Consider the following 20,946-nt stretch of genomic DNA (forward strand, 5'->3'; position numbering starts at 1 on the left):
TTCACTGTGTAGAAAATGCTCCAATATATATTTTAAAATATATTTATGTATTTACGACTCATTAGAGCTTTCAACGTCATTTACACAGATAAAAATGTAAATATTTTGTTGTTTTCCTATATATATATAAATGTGTGTGTCATTCTAATGGTAACTTACCACAAACAACAATGCTGGCTATTTAGTCAGCTGTATTATCTGATAGTTGATTTAAGAGTTAAATGTACTTTTAAAAGCAATTTGCATATATTAAAGCTTCAAAGTTGCAAAAAGTTGCACAAAACACCTTCATATCAATACATTTCAATCATAACTTGATTTCACTGTTGGAAAGAAAAAAAAGAGAGGGAGAGAAAGAAATATATCAAAATTTAAGATGACAACATATGCGAGAGAAAACAGACCGAAATAAACATCACATTATTCCTGGACATTTAGTTTACAAGACAGATCTTTTAGCTCAAACAACCTGTAGACAGATGCCCAAAATTCAACATGAGCGACAAATTTGGTGAAATCACGCGCACTTCGTTTCTCCCCACCACAGTACGATTGGGTCGATCAGCCATGGAAGCACATGACGACTAGATGTGGCTGCACTAAACCCAAGTTGGTGCCGTCACGCTAAAACAGTTTAAGTTCGTTTCAAGAAGCTGACCGTTCTGTTGGCGATTCTCACAGTAGTTTCAACAAACTTGGCTATTAAAGAACTGTCTCTCAGCTGCTCAATTCAGTATTCTGAAAAGTTCCTCAGTTATTTCTACAGTCTGCTAGACGATTAACACCATCACTCAAATACATACTAATCGCAAGCGTGAGATGACGAATGTCAAAAATGGAAACTCGAAGATATTATTACCCATCTAATATCACATTTCATGATAATTTGGGTTGGCCAGACTTTAATATCGTTTTGGACAGCAATGAGAACTGGACTGTGGAATTCCAAAACACCAACAGGGTAAAGGCGGAACTGAGCGAACTATCTCGGAACTGGACCGGGCTACTGACAACTGTTATCATCGTCTCTACGATAGTGGGTAATTCTCTAGTATGTGTAGCTATTTCCAAGGAAAGGCGCCTTCAGAACATGACCAATTACTTTCTCATGTCTCTAGCCGTTACTGATCTCATGGTCGCTTTGTTGGTTATGCCAGTCGCCACCGTAATTCTAATGGAAGGTATGTACACTGTTTAAATTCCAGTCACACATGGCGTGTAGTTTATCCTTCATATCATATCCTTGCTAACTACGCCTGTCGTAACCCAGCCAGCCTGATGAGTTGTGGTAAAAATCAAAGGCTTCGTCGGCAATGGATACGGCAGACGTACAGTGGTTAACACAACATTCTAATTTACTTTAACTGATAATTTCTCAAAACGGCATTAATTTAATACATTTTATAAACTTAACTGTAATAAGAAGCAACTGAATTATAGGATGATGAAAATGTTCTGCAATTGTAAAAATGTTAGATAAGCTCACTGTTGGTATCACGGGTGTTATTTTTCACTCAGGTTACAGCTAGCTTTCATTAATTCTTGTAAGACTAATGACATCCAAATAGCCAGTGTAACGCAGAAACACTTGGTGAAACACAAACATGATTTACGAAAATCACAGTAAGAGCAGAACTCAGAAATACGGTGATACACGATTTGTGCATCACTTTGTATCACAGAAAATATATACATAATTCAAATTTAACTGTTGCAACTAGTGTAAGGATTAATTTGTAAATCAATGTATAATTCTGTTTAAACGTAAATAACCAGTGTTAGCTGCATTCTCTAAGTTACAGATATTGCTTCAACTGTGACAAATAGTTCTTAAAATAAACTGCTCGTTCATCGATGGTACTCTAATAAACAGTATAAAAGCTGTCAGCTCGTATATCACATTTAATATACGACCTGAATATACGGTGACAAATTAGACATGAACACAATCGTTTTGTCTAATCACCTCTGCCAAACTCCCCGTGGTCCGTCACTAATTTTAAACTGCTAATCAGAGGGAAGGCAACCATTTAGCAGACCCAACAACCCCGAGGGTTACTCTTAACTGAACAGTGGGATTGAATGCCAGTCTTATCCAGAGCTGAATGTGTCGATTCCCAAGTCTAATACGCTTATCACTAGATTTTTCTCTGGTCACGGTGATGTTCTCAGTTCTTTCAAATGTAGATTTTATGGAAAGTACTAAAAATATAATGTTTACATTCACTGATAGGGGTAAAAAAAGTTTATATCCTTTAATGTTGTGTTAATAGAAGTAATCAAGACTGTCACAACTGTTATAGACTGGAATAAGGAGAAAGTGTAATACCACTACTAGTTACACAAGAAAGAGCCTCGGCTCTCACCTTCACAACTTCAAACAAAAGCTTTCCACAGCCTAATGGAATTTCGTTTGTCTATTACTGACTAGTGTAAAAGTATATCTGGAATACTACAGATGACTCACGAGTATTCTCTAAAGTTCTTCCCGACCGTAGTTTTTACAGCATTATACCAGTTAATCATACTTTTACACATTCGAATGTAACCGAAACAATTCCGAAAGTACAGGTTACAACCTTAATAAAAAGGTTGCTTTTACTGAAGTCTATACACTTTGATATCGAAACGAAATGTCAATTCTCCACTTCTGGGTTTAACAACAGGTTGTTATAAGCTTAACAATTCATACAATTGCATCAACAGCGACTTCACTCACATCAATACAGAACCCTGTTCCTTTCAACTGTCAAGAAACACATAAATTTGACAGATGCAAAAAACAAAATAAAAAACAGGTAGAGTACATTTCAAGATTATGAAAAACTTCTCACGTTTCCGACTTATACGTCCACGTTTATAAAAGTTTAGCTTAATAATTAGCTAAAACAAAAATAAGCACATAAAATTATAATTATAAAAGTATTGAACAGTTTTATAACTCGTATCAAAGCGTTTGTTGGGTTTCCTTTGGCTGGTAACCTCTGGACTTACTTGCTAATAAGAACGTAAAAAAAAAAGTACAGTTTTGAATACCGGTTAATCACAACAGCCTAACTTAAACGGAAGCACCTATCCAAGCGTTACATGTTACATAATTCAAAAACCGTCACTACGAATGACTAGCCTAAAGCACTCTGGATCGTTATAACATGGAAATATAACCGCTAGCATTCTCAACTAGTATGAGGAAATAAAAGAAAAAACAATGTAGCACGTAGCTAAGTCGAATACTGAAAGTTTAATTTCTTCCCGTTTCCTATATATATATATTATACAAAAAGTATAATAAAATGACACTGTTAATATTCGTAGCTTTATGAACTTAACGCCAATTTCGAGCCTGTAGTCGTTCACAGCGAATGATTTAAAAACAGCCAACCTAGATAGTGAAATTGAAACGAAACAGAAAGGGAGTCGAGCTCACCGACATTTCCCTAAGGAAGATCTGAGTCAGAAATACTATAGTGTATAAGAAGCAGTTAAAATCCTTATACTTTCCATTAAAACATTAGAATTTTCAAAAACAGCAACAAAAAAACGTCACATCTTCCTATAGACAGTGAGTCATGATTCTTTCGTTTAAACTTTTGATGATCAATTTCAAAAAGTTGCGTGTGTAAATCAATGATCAAAGAAGATAACGTTAGCTTCTAAAATAATACACTTATAGTACATGGAAAAATCAAAATTTTACACTCCCAACGTGAACCGGAATATTGTTGTTCAACCATAGCTTTGTGTCGTTAATGACGTAAGGAGCTACAAAATACTGCCAGTGATTCAGAGTCCATTTCAGCCTTAGTCTAGCCCTTTTATTCACGAAATACACATGAGTATGTATGCTTCGCTAAATCTAAGATATACTACATTGCCTAGAGCCGCCTTGTAGTTGTACCAATGGGTAGCACTGGTTAAGTATACTGTTTATATAACATACATAAAGGCCACGTTTTGCTCTCATGCAGAAAATACATTAAGTTGGGAAAAACGATGTTGTACTATCGAAGGTCCGTTATCAACAGCACTGCCTATCTCACTCGCAACTGAACACTGGTATAACATTTCTTTTATGAAGCTTAAATAAATATATACGGATACAGCTTTATATGTAGTTCTGAACAACATGCATATTATTTGTACCACTAAGATTTAAGTTGTGTGATATCCCCCACTCACTAGATCATCACTCTTAAAATGAATTAAACATTTACTTTTTTTTTAATACGTGGCAAGAAATAAGCCTATGAAGTAAGTTAACTTAAGATCTATAACGAGTCAGTCGTGAAAATGATGAAATAGGTTAACGTATTATCTACAAGTAATAAAAACATTTTCTAATTATAAAATGATGAAGGGGTGGCAACGCTTAAGTGAATGCAAAAATATATAGAGAATATACAACTATATACAGATCATCTCGTAGTGAGATTTTGTTATAATTAATATGTTTTGACTCGACTTGGTTTTCCTTGTTCGTAAGCCCTAGGCTCTTACACTACCCTGATATGACCATGATACTATGATAAGCAAACAGCATACCAAATATAAAAAATATACAACTTCCAATTGTAGTGATATTAAACTCAAGTATACATTTTACAGTATAACATTAAATGTTAATGTTGAAAGTCATGTAGGAATGGCCACGTATAGTTGTTTCATCTCTGTATCCGTGTTTACATTATGTTCAGTTCGACCATTCATATATCATCTTATATTTACAAAATGTTTTTTTTATTATTTGTTTTATGAGATTTCCCTAACTGAATGTTAGTGTATTCCATGTGTGTAATAAAATTTAATATCATGTGTATTAATTGTTTTTTACTCCTTCACTTTACATAATATAGAGGTTGTTCCCCTAAATACACCGACTGTAGTGTACAGAGCATTGAGTATTCTATCTGTTGCAGACATCTAATTTTAATCTGTTATTGGCTGGCAATTCATATTTAAAAACTAACTTTAAGGGATAATTATAACATCGTTTACACTAGAATTATTATTAATTACTTTAATTACTACTAGTCATTACGATTAAGCGATGACATAGTGCACTACCCAAAAACACAAAATGTATTTGAGTTCAAACTGACATTAGTGATAACGTAGTCGCAGAATTAACTTGACTGAAACAAAAAGAAGGATGAACAGTTTGGTGGGTTGGTCACATTCTGGTTTCTTGCTTTGATTTTCTGCTTATATGGCAGAGAAATAAATGAAAGTGAGTGGCGATCATCTTGTGAAATCAAAATCTTTTGTCACTGATAATATTTAACGCACATATTTGTATTGTGCCCATTGAGTACCTTGGCCATCCTATCCCTACACGAAAGTCTCTATGATAACATGTTACTGTGCCTGGTACGATTATAAACATGATGAAATAAGTTAACCTATTATCCATATTCTATAACACGTCGGTGTACCTGCTATGACCACACTTTTAACCATGGCTCCACATTTCGTTTGCCTCAGTATACATTTTCTCCACTGTCCCATATTTTGTTTGTTTGTGTATACGTTTGAAAATAATACCAATACCTCAACAATACATAGTAATCTACACTACACGTAATATACATTGTAAACCTTATTAGCTTAATCTCGGTGCTTGTTTCTCGCCTTCGTTTTCTCAAGAAGAGTGTATCCACATATGAACCACGTTAACTTCTTTTCTATAAACTACATTCAACTGATGGCTTACTGCACAGTATAATTTTTTTCGTTTTTTTTTCTTAATCAACACTTTTATTTTGATTTTACTAAAAATTCTTCATATACAATAGTAAAGCCTAGTAACAGTGCAACAAGAAATAGAGAAGTCCACTTATAGTACTGAAGACGTTGAGTAAGTTATATTAACGAGTTTGAACCTCACCACCTCATTAGAGCCTGTGTTTCCATGATCAAGTTCTACCTGGCAACCGCGCATTCTTACAACAGTCCTGTACCACATTTTCACTGTCATAGTTTCATCATAATGCTGTCATTTCACAAGCATACCCTTCACCTCTGTACACTTTCTATAATTCATCTAGTATATGAGTATTCCAGCGTTTGTTTCAACAATCGGATCTGACAGAAATCCACTGGTGCTGTATCCGCCGATTTGTTCAGTATGTCATTGTATGGAATAACAAGAACACTTGTTTCATCTTCTAGTTGTTTGATGTATACGATAATATATCGTGAAATCAGATTACGTAAATATAACTTGCGTGGCTCTCCCATACTAAGATCCTTCTTAACTGTCGTAGTGTTACCAAAGAAATGTGAGCATCGTTTGTAACTGACTTTTGTCTTCAGTATTCTCAGCTGTTACAAAACGCTGCAATTTTCTTACTATGTCTGGAGTATGATGTTTTCCAGGCTATATTTTCTGGATAGTTCTGATACCCTAACCTTTATATTACTTTGTTTTCCAATGCCATTAAATACAATGAAAGAGTTAATTTTATGTCAAAAAGAATAACAATAAGGTTAAACAAACCGAACTGGATTATACGCGATTGCCTTCAAAATTCTAATGTTATCGCTATGCGCGCGTCCATTGTCCGATATTTTCTTTTTTCAAAGTGTATGTGCGCAGTGTCTGTCTGCACAAGTGCTTCTCTTTTTGCATGGTGGTAACCAGATTCCAAATGTTTGGGTTACAAAATATCACAAGACGCGATGAAATTCTTTCAATGTATAAGTAGTTATCGACAAATTATTAACTCTGTGACGAGCATTCTAGAGCGAAATGGGAAACAAAGACACAAAATCGCTAATGAATTCCATTGGCACAGATCCGCCTTCACACAACCCTCGAAAGCATCTATTACATAATCCTTGGGAAGAAAGACAAGAGCAGAAAACATTTTAATTTTCATACAAAAAATACTGTCCATATTATATTGATCGAGAGACCAAATATTCTGAAACAGAACTTTCCTGGTGCCGAATCTTTAAGAACAAATATTATGAATCCCCATATGCAACCTCAGATATCTTATAAAATTACATATAACCCATGTTTCTCAAGTATTTCCTTAAAAAGTGGCGGTGAAAATAAAGTTACGATTATTTTAAAAACCCATCTGGGGGCAACGAGTGCTAAACTTAGACAGAAAAGCCGAAACTCACGAAATAACGGAATAGTTATAACCACATGAAATTTACAGAATCAGCAACGGGATGACGTCTACGGTGTAGCCCTATTAATGATATTAAACATCCTTTGCGTGTTCTACGATAGGTAGGCTTATAAAATCTAATTGCATATTTTATTAACAAAGGAAAGTTATACCAATAACTCTTAGAGCAGCACAAAGGCAATAGAAGTTTATTCATAATAAACTTTCGAATACTGTCTTTACAATATATGATAGTTAATAATATTAAGTCACCACCCAAAACGTTAAAGAATGTAATCTTTCTTTCCCTTTTTATTTTGTTTTTATAATACGTGCAACACCATACGAATGTAAAATATCCTATTTTACAAACGCTAATAGAAATGTGTTTTCACGAGGTTCTTCGCAAAATGTTCAGTATGTATTATATAATGAGCCATCCAGTTCTTTATTAATAACACACGACGTTCCTTATAGCTTGCCACCCCCACGTTATCAGCCATGTGGAATGGGGCAGAAACTGAATACACAGTTAAACTACAAAAATTGTTAACGAACATGACCTTTGGAAGTAGCAACATTCTGAGCTACTGAATTATCATTTGCTTACTGTGACTAGAACATAAAATTTACTGTTTTCATGAATACCCTTCGTACAAGCATTCTGAAAAGAAAGTACACACACATTTTAGACAGACATATGTAGTAAGTAATTGTTCAAATCAATAGATATAGCCTTTAAGAAATGGTTCATACAATACTCTTAAATATGCTCTGAACTGATACATAACTGATAAAATGATATAAGTGTTTCCCTGGCAAATTAATACATATACATCAGGAAAACAAATGGAAAAGTGATGGACAAAACATTGTGATATTTGGAACAAATGAAATAATCATAACTTCTTCACGCGAATGACACCAGAACTATAAAATCATGGGTACAAATAACCATACAGTTACTTTATCTCCCTTAAGCATTTCTAAAAGAAAACATAATGGCTATTAATTTCAAAGGCCAAAGTTTTATTGTAATTACAAACCAATTATCAGAAATTATGTTCAATGTATATAGCATGACATTAATAATGTAGAAAGTGGATTTAAGGCTCACATATTACTCATGATTTCAATTCATTCACAGCTGGAACAACTTCAGCACTCCTGGTAATTTAGAAAATATGTTTTATCACATACCAGCTAGCAAACAAAAAACTGTTGTATAAACAGCTATTATATTCTAAGGAAACAACTGGTATCTTTATCTGGTAAGCTTGTAGTCAGGAAAACAGATTCATAACCAGCTGATACAAAAACACAGCTTATAAATAGTAAAATTTGCTTTAAATCTATCTAGAAGTTAGATAACCTTAATTATTTCTATGGTGGCTACGAAAAAATATGCTGTTTCACATAGCAAAAACAAATTGTATTATATCCAGCTAGTTACTAGTAACAAATTTTACATCCAGCTATAAAATTGAATATAACCATATACTATCCCTAAAAATATACATTAAATTCAGCTGGTAGCCAGAAAATCTTGATATACATATCCAACTGACAAGTATAAAAATTATTTCAATTCTAGCTACTGCCCAGAAAAACAGGTTTCATATCTAATCAGGAAAACTTACTCTATATTCAAATAGTTACCAGAAAAACCTAATCCAGCTAGTGGTCACAAAACTTTCTTTATATTCAGCTGAGGAAAGTCATGGTAGTGGATCTTACATCAACAGGCATTAGTAATTCTAAAAAAAATATCTAATAAAACTGGTGAGTTAAAAACTAATTTTACTAAACAACTATAGCACACCCAGAATAACAAATTTAAACAAGATGCATTTCCAGTAGCCCCATGACTGCTTCTTGACTGAAACATCCACTGTATCTTAAAATATTGAACGAGCTCTCATAGTATAACACACCCACCTCAATGAAACATCTTCTGCATCATAAAAAAATGAACAAGTACCCAAATTACAGCAGACAATAATACACTACACATGGCTAAATCAATAGAACTACCACCCATAATCAAAATTTAAATACATCATGCAATCTTTAAAATAATCTCTTCCACACAAAAAAAATCTATTGAAAATTAATGAGCATTTAACGTCATAATAATGGCCTTAAATATCCTTGTATATATATATATATATATACACACTGCTGACCAAAATCTTAAGGCCAACGAACATAAAGAAAAAATATGCATTTTGCGTTGTTAGACTCAATCACTTATTTGAATAGATCTTCAAAAGATGAAAATAAGAAAAGGGAAAATAAACTTTTTTAGCATTTAATAGAAAAAATGTAAACACTATGAAATTAGCCTACATACTAACTGGTCAAAGGTTTAAGACCATACAAAAAAAAAGTCCTAAACAGGGTAGGAAATGCCCAATAAAAGGTCTCAGTAGTGAGTTGCACGGCCGTCATTGCGAATAACTTCAAACATTCGCTTTGGTATGGTCGATATAAACATTTGCAGAAGGCTGGCTCAAATGGTATTCCAAGTAGTGAAAATGGCTTCACGAAGATCATGCACTGTTTGGAATTGACGTCCATTTCTACAGACTTCCCTTGCCATCCACCCCCAAACATTTTCAATGGGATTCAGTTTGGTCGAACACGCTGGATGGTCTAAAAGAATCACGTTATGAAAAAGTCCTTTGTCCTGCGGCCATTGTGGATTACAGCGTTATCCTGCTGAAAGATCCAGTCATTTCCACACAAGCGAGGACCTTCAGTCAATAAGGATGCTCTCTCCAACATGCCAACGTAGCCAGCTGCTGTTTGACGCCCCTGTATAACCTGAAGCCCCATTGTTCCATGAAAGGAAAAAGCACCCCAGATCATGATGGAACCTCCTCTTCTGTGTCGTGTAGAAAATGTCTCCGGTGGAATATCCTTATCGTTCCAGTAATGTTGGAAGCCATCTGGATCATCCAGGTTAAATTTTTCCTCATCAGAGAACAAAACCTTCTTCCACTTTTCTACATCCTATGTTTGGTGCTTCTCAGCAAAGTTTAACCAAGCTGTTTCATGGTGTGAAAGAAGGCGTGGCCTTTCTCTCCTACATGCCGTCTTATTGTTCTTGAGCTGCATTCTGTGTCCGTACGGGCCTTAATCTGGTTCGACGATCGGCTGGTGTCTTGCCGGACAACCCGTCGAAATTTTCTTGGGCCGACCACTTGAAATTCTCGTTCCGTATCCCTCAGGGTCTTTTAAGAAATTTGCAACAGCAGTTTTACTACGCCCAATCTCATCAGCAATGGCACGTTGAGAGAGACCTTGTTTTTGCAGCTCGACAATTATGCCACGTTCAAACTCTGTCAACTTTTTAGCCTTTGCCATGTCTTTACCCAATGTAACACAGGAGATGTTGACAACGCTAATGCTTGAACATAAATGACTAAATTTTGCTACGTGTTTACCGATTAACGTTTCGTTTCAGTATGGTCTTAAACTTTTGATCAGCTTGTATTAGTCTAATTTTATTAAATGCTAAAAAAGTTTATTTTCCCTTTTCTTATTTTCATCTTTCGAAATAAGTGCTTGAGTCTAACAACGCAAAATGCATATTTTTTTTATGTTCACTGACCTTAAGATTTTGGCCAGCAGTGTGTGTGTGTGTGTGTGTGTGTGTGTGTGTGTGTGAGAGAGAGAGAGACTTCTACTTCTCCAGAGCCTGTTATCACAATGATGAAAAGCTGACCAATCATTATCTAATTATGAGCAACAAACCGTAAGCATTTCTCAACATAAAAAAATTATGAATACATTTTGAAACCCTCTACAATTCATTGCTTAACTCTTTATCTAAGCAAGTTAAAAGTTTAAAAATATTTACCAAAAGTTTCAAAAAACTAGAGACATCTATTCCCTCCAATATTTGGAACAATTTCTATTACACTAAACATTAGGTTTTCAGCGATCACTTTTGTATATTAACGTTCTATTTAACTCATTCTAATCTTGTATTAAAAATCTGCTAGATAAACCCAATATTTATATGAATGATAATAAATATCAGCATTGAGTTTTTTTAACCTTTACAAGTGTGTGTTTATATACATATGTAAAAAACAAAACCTGACGATGACCGAAGAAGGTCGAAACGTTGTTTGGTCCTCTACACAAAAAATTTTCTCAACCCACACCAGCCGTTTATACGAATATATTTTTCTGTATAAGTGGGTTTTCTCGTCATCACGGACTGTTAAAGAACGTGTATGTTAGTAATTTATATGAGTTAAAAGCGTTAAATTTTATATTCATAAACCACAAAACTAAAGTGAGCCTTATGCAGAAATGAAATAAATCATAATCATCAAATTACATCTGGAAGACGACATACACATTAGAACTGTGATGTTGCTAACAAAAGCTTCAACTCTCTGCAGAGGACAAGTCGTAAACCTCAGGCAGTAATATATCGCAAGAGAAAACAATACAGGTCCAAAGCAATGGCCACAGAAGATCACGTCAATCGAGCCTTTGGGAACAACAGACTCCTCAGCTGCTTTCGGCGAACGCTTGACTAGGTTATCGGTAGAACACAAGGCAGTTAACGGAGCCGTCGTAAAACTTCTTGACTAGCGGACAAAGTTTGTCAAGCAACACAATACCACTCACTAAAGCAACAACGTTCAAAAACCGCCACACGGTCTCGAACTAACTACTTACCACATAGAAAATTGCATCCGTTGTACTGAAAACGTCACAGTGCAAAAGAACTAACTTTCCGTCTAAATAGCAGATATCTAATAAGAGAACAAATACTGAAGTATAAAATAAATCGTGATGAAATACACGCACTAAAGATAACAATAGAAATATGAAAGTGTGTAAATTATTAACATAAAAAAGACGCGATGAACAGTGTTTAGTGGAACCAATAAACAGAATGATACATCAGATGTATGCATGATGAACGTACATAAACTGATAGAAAAACCACTTATATTATATAAAGAGGGCTGTTCATGAAGTCTAGCAAACAGACTTGCATATCCAGTAATCTTGTCACTGATCGTCTCCGTGGATTGAGGTTACACCGATTAAAAGTCTTGTTGCAATACTGATTGATGTATGCAGTCTAAGTAAATATGGCGCCTAACATTTATCCTTCTAAGGTTATATTAAAGGACTTTCCGAAGTGAAGTTCTCCTACTAAATTATTATAAAAACATGCAAAAAATAAGATTTTGGAGTTTTGGAGAATAACTCTACAGCAGGGGTTCCCAACCGGTGGGTCGCGAAGCCTTGGCAGGGGAGTCGCGTAGCCTTGTTAGAAGTAGCTTGGGATAACATTAATTTTATTTCATCAATTACATTTTCATGCTCTTACATGTTTTTTTTTGTTTCGGTGCAAAGCAAAACGTGTGCTACGTTAGTTCAATGTCATTAGGTGATATTATGGGTGTACGTATGCGTGCCTGTGAGTGAATGTGCCTGTGTGAATGTGTATGTGTCTGCAACTATATGTATGTGTGTACTAGTGAGTAGCGAGTATGTGAGTGCACGCGCATGTACGTATACTTGTGTGTCTGTTTAGCTGTGATTATGTGTGTGTGTGCTCACTGTCGACACGTGAGTCACATGTCCGTTGCTGATTGGTGGATGACGAATAGCGCGACTGGCCACGCTCCCTTCCCTCCCAATACTTACCCAATCATTACTCTACCTGCATCCCCACAAGTAGTCAGTGTAAGATCTACAGTTGCCAAAGCGTTCATTATTCAACATTTTTATTTTATTTTAACAAGGAAATAAGTAAGCAGTAGAGGTGAGTTGCGTCCATGGCTAAACGGCGCAGATACTCAGAATGCTACCTCAACATTGGCTTCACCACTGTGCTCGCCAACGACGGCATCGAGAAACCACAGTCTGTTTTGAAACATCCAGAACACGCAAAGAAAGGTTTGGATTTCTTCAAACGGCATGAACGGTGTCTTAAAAGCCAAAGAATCGATAGAAGTGGGTCGTTTCAGCAGCAGAGTGCAGCCGTAGTGGAAGCTTCATATGAGATTGCATTCGAAATTGCTAAACAAAAAAAGCCTCACACGATTGGAGAAAAATTTCTTAAACCCTGCATGATGAAAGCAGTAAATCTTATTTTTGGAGAAGCCAGTGCAAAGAAGATGCAGCAAGTATCCCTGTCAAATAATACTATACAGAGGCTCATTTCTATAACGTCTATGTAATGTGAATGAACAGGTTTTGACTGACATCAAGGGTTCCCCTTTGTTCTCCTTTCAGCTCAACAAGTCAACAGATGTAAGTTCATGTTCTCAGTTGCTTGTCTTCGTGAAATACATTAATTCAGGTGACATCAAAGACGAATTCTTATTCTGCAGTGCACTTGAAACCACAACAAAAGCTGATGATGTCATGGAAAAAGTTTCAACTTTTTCTCAAGACGAAGTTCTTCAATGGGAAAACGTGTGTGGGGTTTGTACGGATGGGGCACCGGCTATGCTGGGATCGAAATCAGGATTTCAGTCGAGAGTGAAGAAGCTAGCACCTCAAACAAAAGGCATCCACTGCATGATTCACCGATATGCTCTCGCCAGTGAGACTCTCCCTGCCTCTCTGCAGGAAGTGCTTGAATCTGTAATCAAAATTGTAAATTATGTGAAGACGCAAGCACTCAACACTCGCCTATTCAAAGAACTATGCAAAGACATGAATGCTGACCACGAAGTCCTTCTCTTCTACACAGCAGTAAGTTGGTTGTCGAAAGGAAACGTTATTAATCGTCTTTGAAATGAAAGATGAAATAAAGCTATTCCTGGAGACTCAAGAAAGGAAAGATCTTGTAGCTCACTACGAAGATGAAGCATGGAATAAAAGGGTTGCGTACCTAGCCGACATTTTTGACCAGCTGAACAAGCTCAATTTGAAGCTTCAAGGAAGGGAAACACATGTCCTCCTTTTTCAAGATAGTCTTCGGGCCTTTGTTTCCAAACTGCAGAACTGGCGTCGGAAAACCAATCTTGGAAACATCGCTATGTTTGAAAAACTTTGTGGAGGGACGGATGAGTCTCAGATCCAACTGGATCAGTTCCTCAAGGATGAGATTACCGAACATCTTCAGTCTCTAGAAAAGGAAGTCGAGCGTCACTTCCCTGAGCTATCACAGGAACAGGAGGCCCTGGTAAGGAACCCATTTTGTACTGAACATGATGTATCCAGCATCCCACATGATATCCAAGATGAATTCTGGATCTAAGGAACGACTCTTCAGCTCGTGATCTCTTCAAGGTGAAATCCGTGACTCAGTTCTGGTGCGCTATGTATCAGTCATACTCCAAAGTCAGCATGATAGCTTTACGTGTCCTTGTTCCATTTGCTTCTACCTACTTGTGTGAGGCAGGATTTTCCACTCTTGTCAATATAAAAACAAAGAATAGGAACAGATTGGATGTTGAAGATGACATGAGACTGGCTCTAACAAACGCTCGGCCACGAATTTCAAAGCTTGCTGCTGAAATGCAACATCAGGCATCTCACTAGCTGGGTTGGATAGCTGTTCAAACCTATGTTAATATTATTTTAAGAAATATATGTTATTTTTGTGAATTCAGGTTGGACCAATGTGATTTAATTTGCTAATAAATAATTACAGAATTTTTAAATATTTTTTTTTTTATGTTTCTTTCCCTCTCCTTCACAGAAAAGAAAAGAAAAATTAAGCTGCTGATAGTAAGCCCTAAGTAGGGGGTCACATGGATTTCAAACTTTTAGGTAAGGGGTCGCGAGTGTCAAAAGGTTGGGAACCCCTGTTCTACAGGCAACTCAAATTATATCAATAAAGCAAAGGAAGGAGATATCCCAGAAGAGTAGCAACAGGATATACCGCGAACAGCTATACACTGAACACAACGAAGAATTGACTTTCCAACGGAAGTAAAAGAGGTCCATCGCATTTCAACCATTGTACGAAGCTCCCTTGGAACTATAGATATTTTATACATATCTTTTGTTAACAAAAACAATGCCAACGTCATTTTCAGAAGATTGTCACAAAGCACTTAGCCAATCAAAGATCAACAGTAGAAAGCTGGATGGGTTGTACAACAGAAAATATGTCTACACATGCGTCTACAGAAATCTAGGCAACTTAATATCATCATACCAATGACACATTTTAGACATGATATGCAGAAAGTTTAGAAAGTTTTTCCAAGTTTCAGCTTTCATGGCGAGGTAATAAAAACATGCAAAAGCCAGTAAAAATTAAACAATAAATTGTTTACGCTGTCACACCACCATGCTACACGGCAAAAAATACTAACTCTAGAAACTAGATGTATAAGGCTACATTAACACAAAATATCAAGCTGCATGCACAAGTTAACATCGCAGTTCTTTCATAAAATGCAAGTGCAAACGGAACTGGTACTGTACCAGTGACAGACCAAGCAAATCGCTTGTATGAACCCATGTATGAACTTCCTCGACCTCGAGAGATCGCCACGACTACGACGATATATATTACTTAAATTATATTTTAGGTGATTTTCCTTTAACCCAAAAATCTAAATAAATTTTATCCTCCACATATACACTAAACAAAAAACAAATAAAAGCAAAGTAATAAAAAAGGCGTAGCTATTACATACACCACGTAATTTAATTAATGAAGACGATGACGATAAATTAGTTTGTTTGTTTGTTTTGGAATTTCGCACAAAGCTACTCGAGGGCTATCTGTGCTAGCCGTCCCTAATTTAGCAGTGTAAGACTAGAGGGAAGGCAGCTAGTCATCACCACCCACCGCCAACTCTTGGGCTACTCTTTTACCAACGAATAGTGGGATTGACCGTCACATTATACGCCCCCACAAATAAATTAGTTAAGGCACAGTTTTTCTAAGTGATGTTACTTTTAACACGTCATGCATTTGAGCAAGAAAAATAAGATGCGTTGAGTATTTTACGTTCACTTTTCACGATATTGCTGAAATATAATGCAGATATTTCAGTTTGTTCGTTTTTTTTATTTTCTGCGCAACTAAACAAGTACTTTTATTTTCTCAATACGCTGTTCAAAAAAGCTGTTTGTACGGTTCATTCACATTATTTTCACTTCTCGCTATACTACTAAGCACATAAGACAAGATTTAAAAGTTCTTATTTCGCATGATGTTGAACAAGTAAACTGTGTTTCTTCTATTTTTTAGGTTACTTTCCGCTCCCGCCAGTCTACTGCTTAGCTTGGGTGTCACTGGATGTACTATTCTGCACTTGTTCCATCATGCATTTGTGCACCATTTCCGTGGACCGCTACCTAAGTCTACGCTATCCCATGAAGTTTGGCAGGCATAAGACAAAACGAAGAGTGATCTTAAAGCTGTGTATTGTGTGGTTGTTATCGGTTGCTATGTCCCTTCCACTTGGCATGCTTTATGAAAAGGATTCTCAGTCTGTAATCCAAAACGGGGTGTGCAATACTCTAGACCCTGTGTTTGCTGTAGTTGGGTCAGTCATCAGTTTCTTCATCCCGCTTCTTATAATGGTGACAACGTACCTTCTTACAGTGAGACTACTCCGTTGTAAACAAAAAGAAGTCGCACTTACTGGAGAAGGAACAGTATCTGAATCGACACTTAATCCCGACATTACTTATGAGAGCAAAACGGGAGACGGAAAGGTGAAGCACAACTCTATAACAAATTTGCATTCTTCAACTTCAAACCCATATAGCTCATTATTTTCTCTGAACAAAACAAATATGGAAATGGCAACCTTCACACTTAAAGCAATAGATAAAAAAACTGACAAGGAACACAGAAACTTTGATTTTCTACCACTTAATAGCGGCATTCCAGACACAGGTACAAAACCTACAAGTGATAATGGATTTACACATACAACTGAATATAAACAGTTTCCCTCAAAACCCTTATTGGATAATTTAAATTGGGTCACAAACCTGTCGAAACGTACACGAGGTTTTTCTCTGAGTTACAAAACAAATAGCAATGGAAATGTTGTGTTAAGTTTGTGGAAGCAGAAACATCCCAGAACAAAATTACAGAAAATTCTTAGCTGCCCAAATTTACCTTCGAATATTCAGCATGACGACATGACAAAAAAAGGGCCACTTTTTCTTTCAGAATGGTCACTGAAGTATTTTAACAATCGTAATTTACCTACCTCATCTCTGCTTCTTGAAAAGGGTTTTGTTTCTATTGATTACGAATGTGTCGGAAGCACAGAGACTGCTTTCTTAACTGAAAATCAGATGAAAGTATGGTTTGGGGAAATACTTGAAAATTTAACAATGGAAAACTCCTGTGAGAAGCATGAAAATCAACGATTTCAAATGTGTTTCAAAGCTAAAACTTCTCATGCCACAAATCTCTTAAGTTTCTATGATCAAAAATCTTCTGAAGATACGAAAAGTACAAGACCTCAACAGTCTACCTTAAAAGGCCATACTTCTTCTACCAGTAAAATACCTTCCTTAACGCAGCCAAACTATTCCTTTTCATCTATTCCAGACCAATTAAAGTTGCATCAAGAGTCCTGCTCAATAAAAGACTCAATGTACAAGAAAAAAAGACGATCAACTTCAACAGATAAGCAACAAACAACAAGCAAAAGGCATCTTCTTAGGCATGGCAGAACCATTAGACTTGAGCAGAAGGCTACCAAAGTGCTAGGAGTTGTGTTCTTTGCTTTTGTGTTTCTCTGGTCTCCATTTTTTGTTACAAACCTTTTGCTAGGTCTATGTCCAAATTGCCAGGACCTCGTCAGTCCAACAATTATGTACATCTTTGGATGGATGGGTTACTCTTCCTCAATGGTTAACCCAATATTCTATACTATTTTCAATCGCACCTTTCGACAAACATTTCACAAAATACTTACTGGGAAGTGGTATCAGATTGGTCAATAGTTTGACCTTTGAAAGTCAAGAATACTGCTAATATTGAGTTTTTAAAATAGAAATTTAATTTTGTGCAAACCGACACAAACATATTAGGAATATTAATCACGTTATCAGTTTTGCTTCTTTACTGCAGTATGTGTACATGTTCGTTGTTCTATAACAGCTTTTAATAAAAACTCAAACTGATATTCAGACAATGTGTTCTAAAATCTTTTTATTTTTAATTTAAAACCCAAATAATATACAGTTGAGCTATCATTATATTTGAGTTAATGCCTTATAGAAACCGAAAATTCATATAAGTTTAGAATACATTTAGAATTAAACATATAAAAATTTGAATGCAACGTATTTTATATGTACTCATTGTTTTCATAGTGATCTTATTGCCTAATGATATTACCATGTTTACTTTGGAATCAGACAAAAGTAATCAATGTCTATGAATGCCATATTAGTTTGGTATCACAAAATTCAATTAATATACGTTTAGTATACATCTGAACATATATGATTTTTAAACTTAGTTTTAATACTTCCAGATTTAGACAATTTCATAAGCTGTTAAAACGTTTGATAAAAAATTGGTGAAAGATAATTTGAATAATGTGGAACTACAAATGATTTAACAGGTTATAACAGAACAGGAAAGCCTGCAATTAGAAAGATGTTATCACCTCAGATTTTATGTTTGTTTACCTATGACTTTTCATGAACTTTGACAAACAATGAATGATTTTACAGTCCATGCTTGTGTGATTAATTATTCACTTACAAACACTTTTTATATGGTTCTACGTTAATCAACATAATATACTTTGAGATGATACTGGTTTATAATTAAGGTGTCACAGACAGCCTTAAATACTGCCACTTGTAAAAAAAAAAAACAAGCTTTTGCGGGTTTTCTGAAGTAAACTCAGGTGAAATCCACAGCAGCCCGGATATACATAGTCAGCCAAGAACATAATTTCTAGGCTAGTACAAACAATAAGGATATCAATTAAACGTTGTAATGGTAATGTTCGCACTTTGGATTTTTTCAGACAATTTATCTAAGCTCTAGAGATTTTTTTCATCGTGGTTAGTACTGTTTGAGACGCCTGCAGCTCTTACAGCATGGACTTGTTACAGAATAGTTTTCATTGTTCAGAAGCCCAATATGAATTTAGGTGTAAACCTAATAATCGTTACCCAATCGTTTTTCACTTTAATTGCACAATTTAAAATGTTTTTCTTTAAGTGTTTTATTTTCATAACAATCGCAGTACCAGAAATAAAGATTGAGCTACTCATAAATATTTTTAGGCTTACAACTACTATAGTTACTAGTTACTTCAGTAAACAGTAAAAATAAATAAAGATGTATCGGTAATGCTAGTAGAAGTAACTATCATTGTTGCTTGTCAAATATTATGCATTTATTTTTGCACGTGATTTGAAAAATAATTTTATTTTTTAACAATATTCCAGTAACTGACACATGCTGTAGCCCAAAAAAAGTCGTGTTTTCAGATATTTTTAGCTACTCGAGGGATTTCTGCGTTAACCATTCTTAATTTAGCAATTTATTCAATGTAATTCAAGGGAAAAACTATGCATTTTCATTTCTGCACTGCTGCAAATGTTTTGTCTGTAAATAAAATAACTTGAAGTTGATTCTTTTATAAATTTTTCTGCCATCTCAGACCTAAAGTTTATTTTTGCTATCACCCCATGAGAATATATTATTCGATTTCCTAGTATTTCCCTTAGTTTTGTAACTACCTTGGTTACCACGTCGTTATGGTAATGGTACCACATAGTTTATTTGATCAGATACCAATAAAATACAGCTTTGAAAATACAGAAGAAAAAGTTTAAATATTTTTGGATACAGCACTTTGAAATGCTAAAGCATTTGTATGTGAAATTTATATATTCAGATAATTACAGATAAACTTATACAAAGTCTAGATACGGGCTGAGTGGGTTATGAATAAAAGTTCATTACACGTTTAATAATGTTGGGAGAAGGTTGTGTCACCGTAAGGTACAAGTAGGTTACCTAACAAAGGAATGTGTATATATACAAAATATAACACAAGTTACATTACTGAAGGTTATTAAAGGCTTAATGTTTGTTTTTGTTTTGTTTTTAAAATTAAGATCAAAGCTACACAATGGACTATTTATGCTCTTCCCCCCACAAGTATCGAGAATCGGTTTCTAGCATTGTGAGTCAGCAGACATACTGATGTGATTCCGGGGGGCAAAGCTTAATGCATATTGTGTAACACTATATAACATATTTACTAAGTATATTGAAAATAAATTACCCCTTTTAATAATTATTACAATTAATAAATTACTTTACTTTTGCTAAGTGTATATTATTTTTCGTTTGGTCAGACATAAGAAAAAACATTCAAATGTTTTTCAACAACAACATTCAGCTCCACACCATTATCATAATATAATCAATTCATACCCGTTTTTCGATATTCTTACACAGAACAGACTCAAGACCTTTACTGTATTTACCAGACAGCAACAAACCCTGTACACTACGTTCGAGCAACATAAAACTGTGAAGACATTTATTACAACTTCAATGTATTTAAAAGCCTACCAGGTATATCACCTCAAGATAATAAGCAACAAAATTATGAAATCATAGGTTTTAAAAATAAATTACAGTACTCGATACAGATCAATGAAAATGCCTGTCTCAAAAACATGGAAATAATTCTAAAAAATAGCGTTAAAACAAGAATAAGTACAACATAAATAAAGTTCTTCGAGAAATAATTTCAGCTTTGACAAATATTAGCATCATCAGAAAAACCTAACTTAAAATGAGCCCATAATGGAAAAAATGCAGTTTTTGCACTGAATAGTGGCAATCATTTTATGAATGAAACTGGAA

At 35.2% G+C, this 20,946-nt stretch overlaps 2 protein-coding genes across 2 annotated transcripts in view; one reads left to right on the plus strand and one right to left on the minus strand.

The window, feature by feature from the left end:
• The window catches only part of Rpn2 (Regulatory particle non-ATPase 2), a 243,293-nt gene that overhangs the window by 158,463 nt on the left and 63,884 nt on the right, over positions 1-20,946 (minus strand). The gene's annotated exons all lie outside the window — the stretch shown is intronic.
• Positions 562-18,074, plus strand: 5-HT2B (5-hydroxytryptamine receptor 2B). The gene is made up of 2 exons (XM_076448294.1): positions 562-1,181; positions 16,324-18,074. Exons 1-2 carry the CDS (start codon positions 827-829, stop codon positions 18,042-18,044), a joined length of 2,076 nt encoding a protein of 691 aa, XP_076304409.1. The 5' UTR covers positions 562-826; the 3' UTR covers positions 18,045-18,074.

The sequence above is a fragment of the Tachypleus tridentatus genome, chromosome 8, assembly GCF_004210375.1.
Source record: "Tachypleus tridentatus isolate NWPU-2018 chromosome 8, ASM421037v1, whole genome shotgun sequence".
NCBI classification, from domain to species: domain Eukaryota; kingdom Metazoa; phylum Arthropoda; class Merostomata; order Xiphosura; family Limulidae; genus Tachypleus; species Tachypleus tridentatus.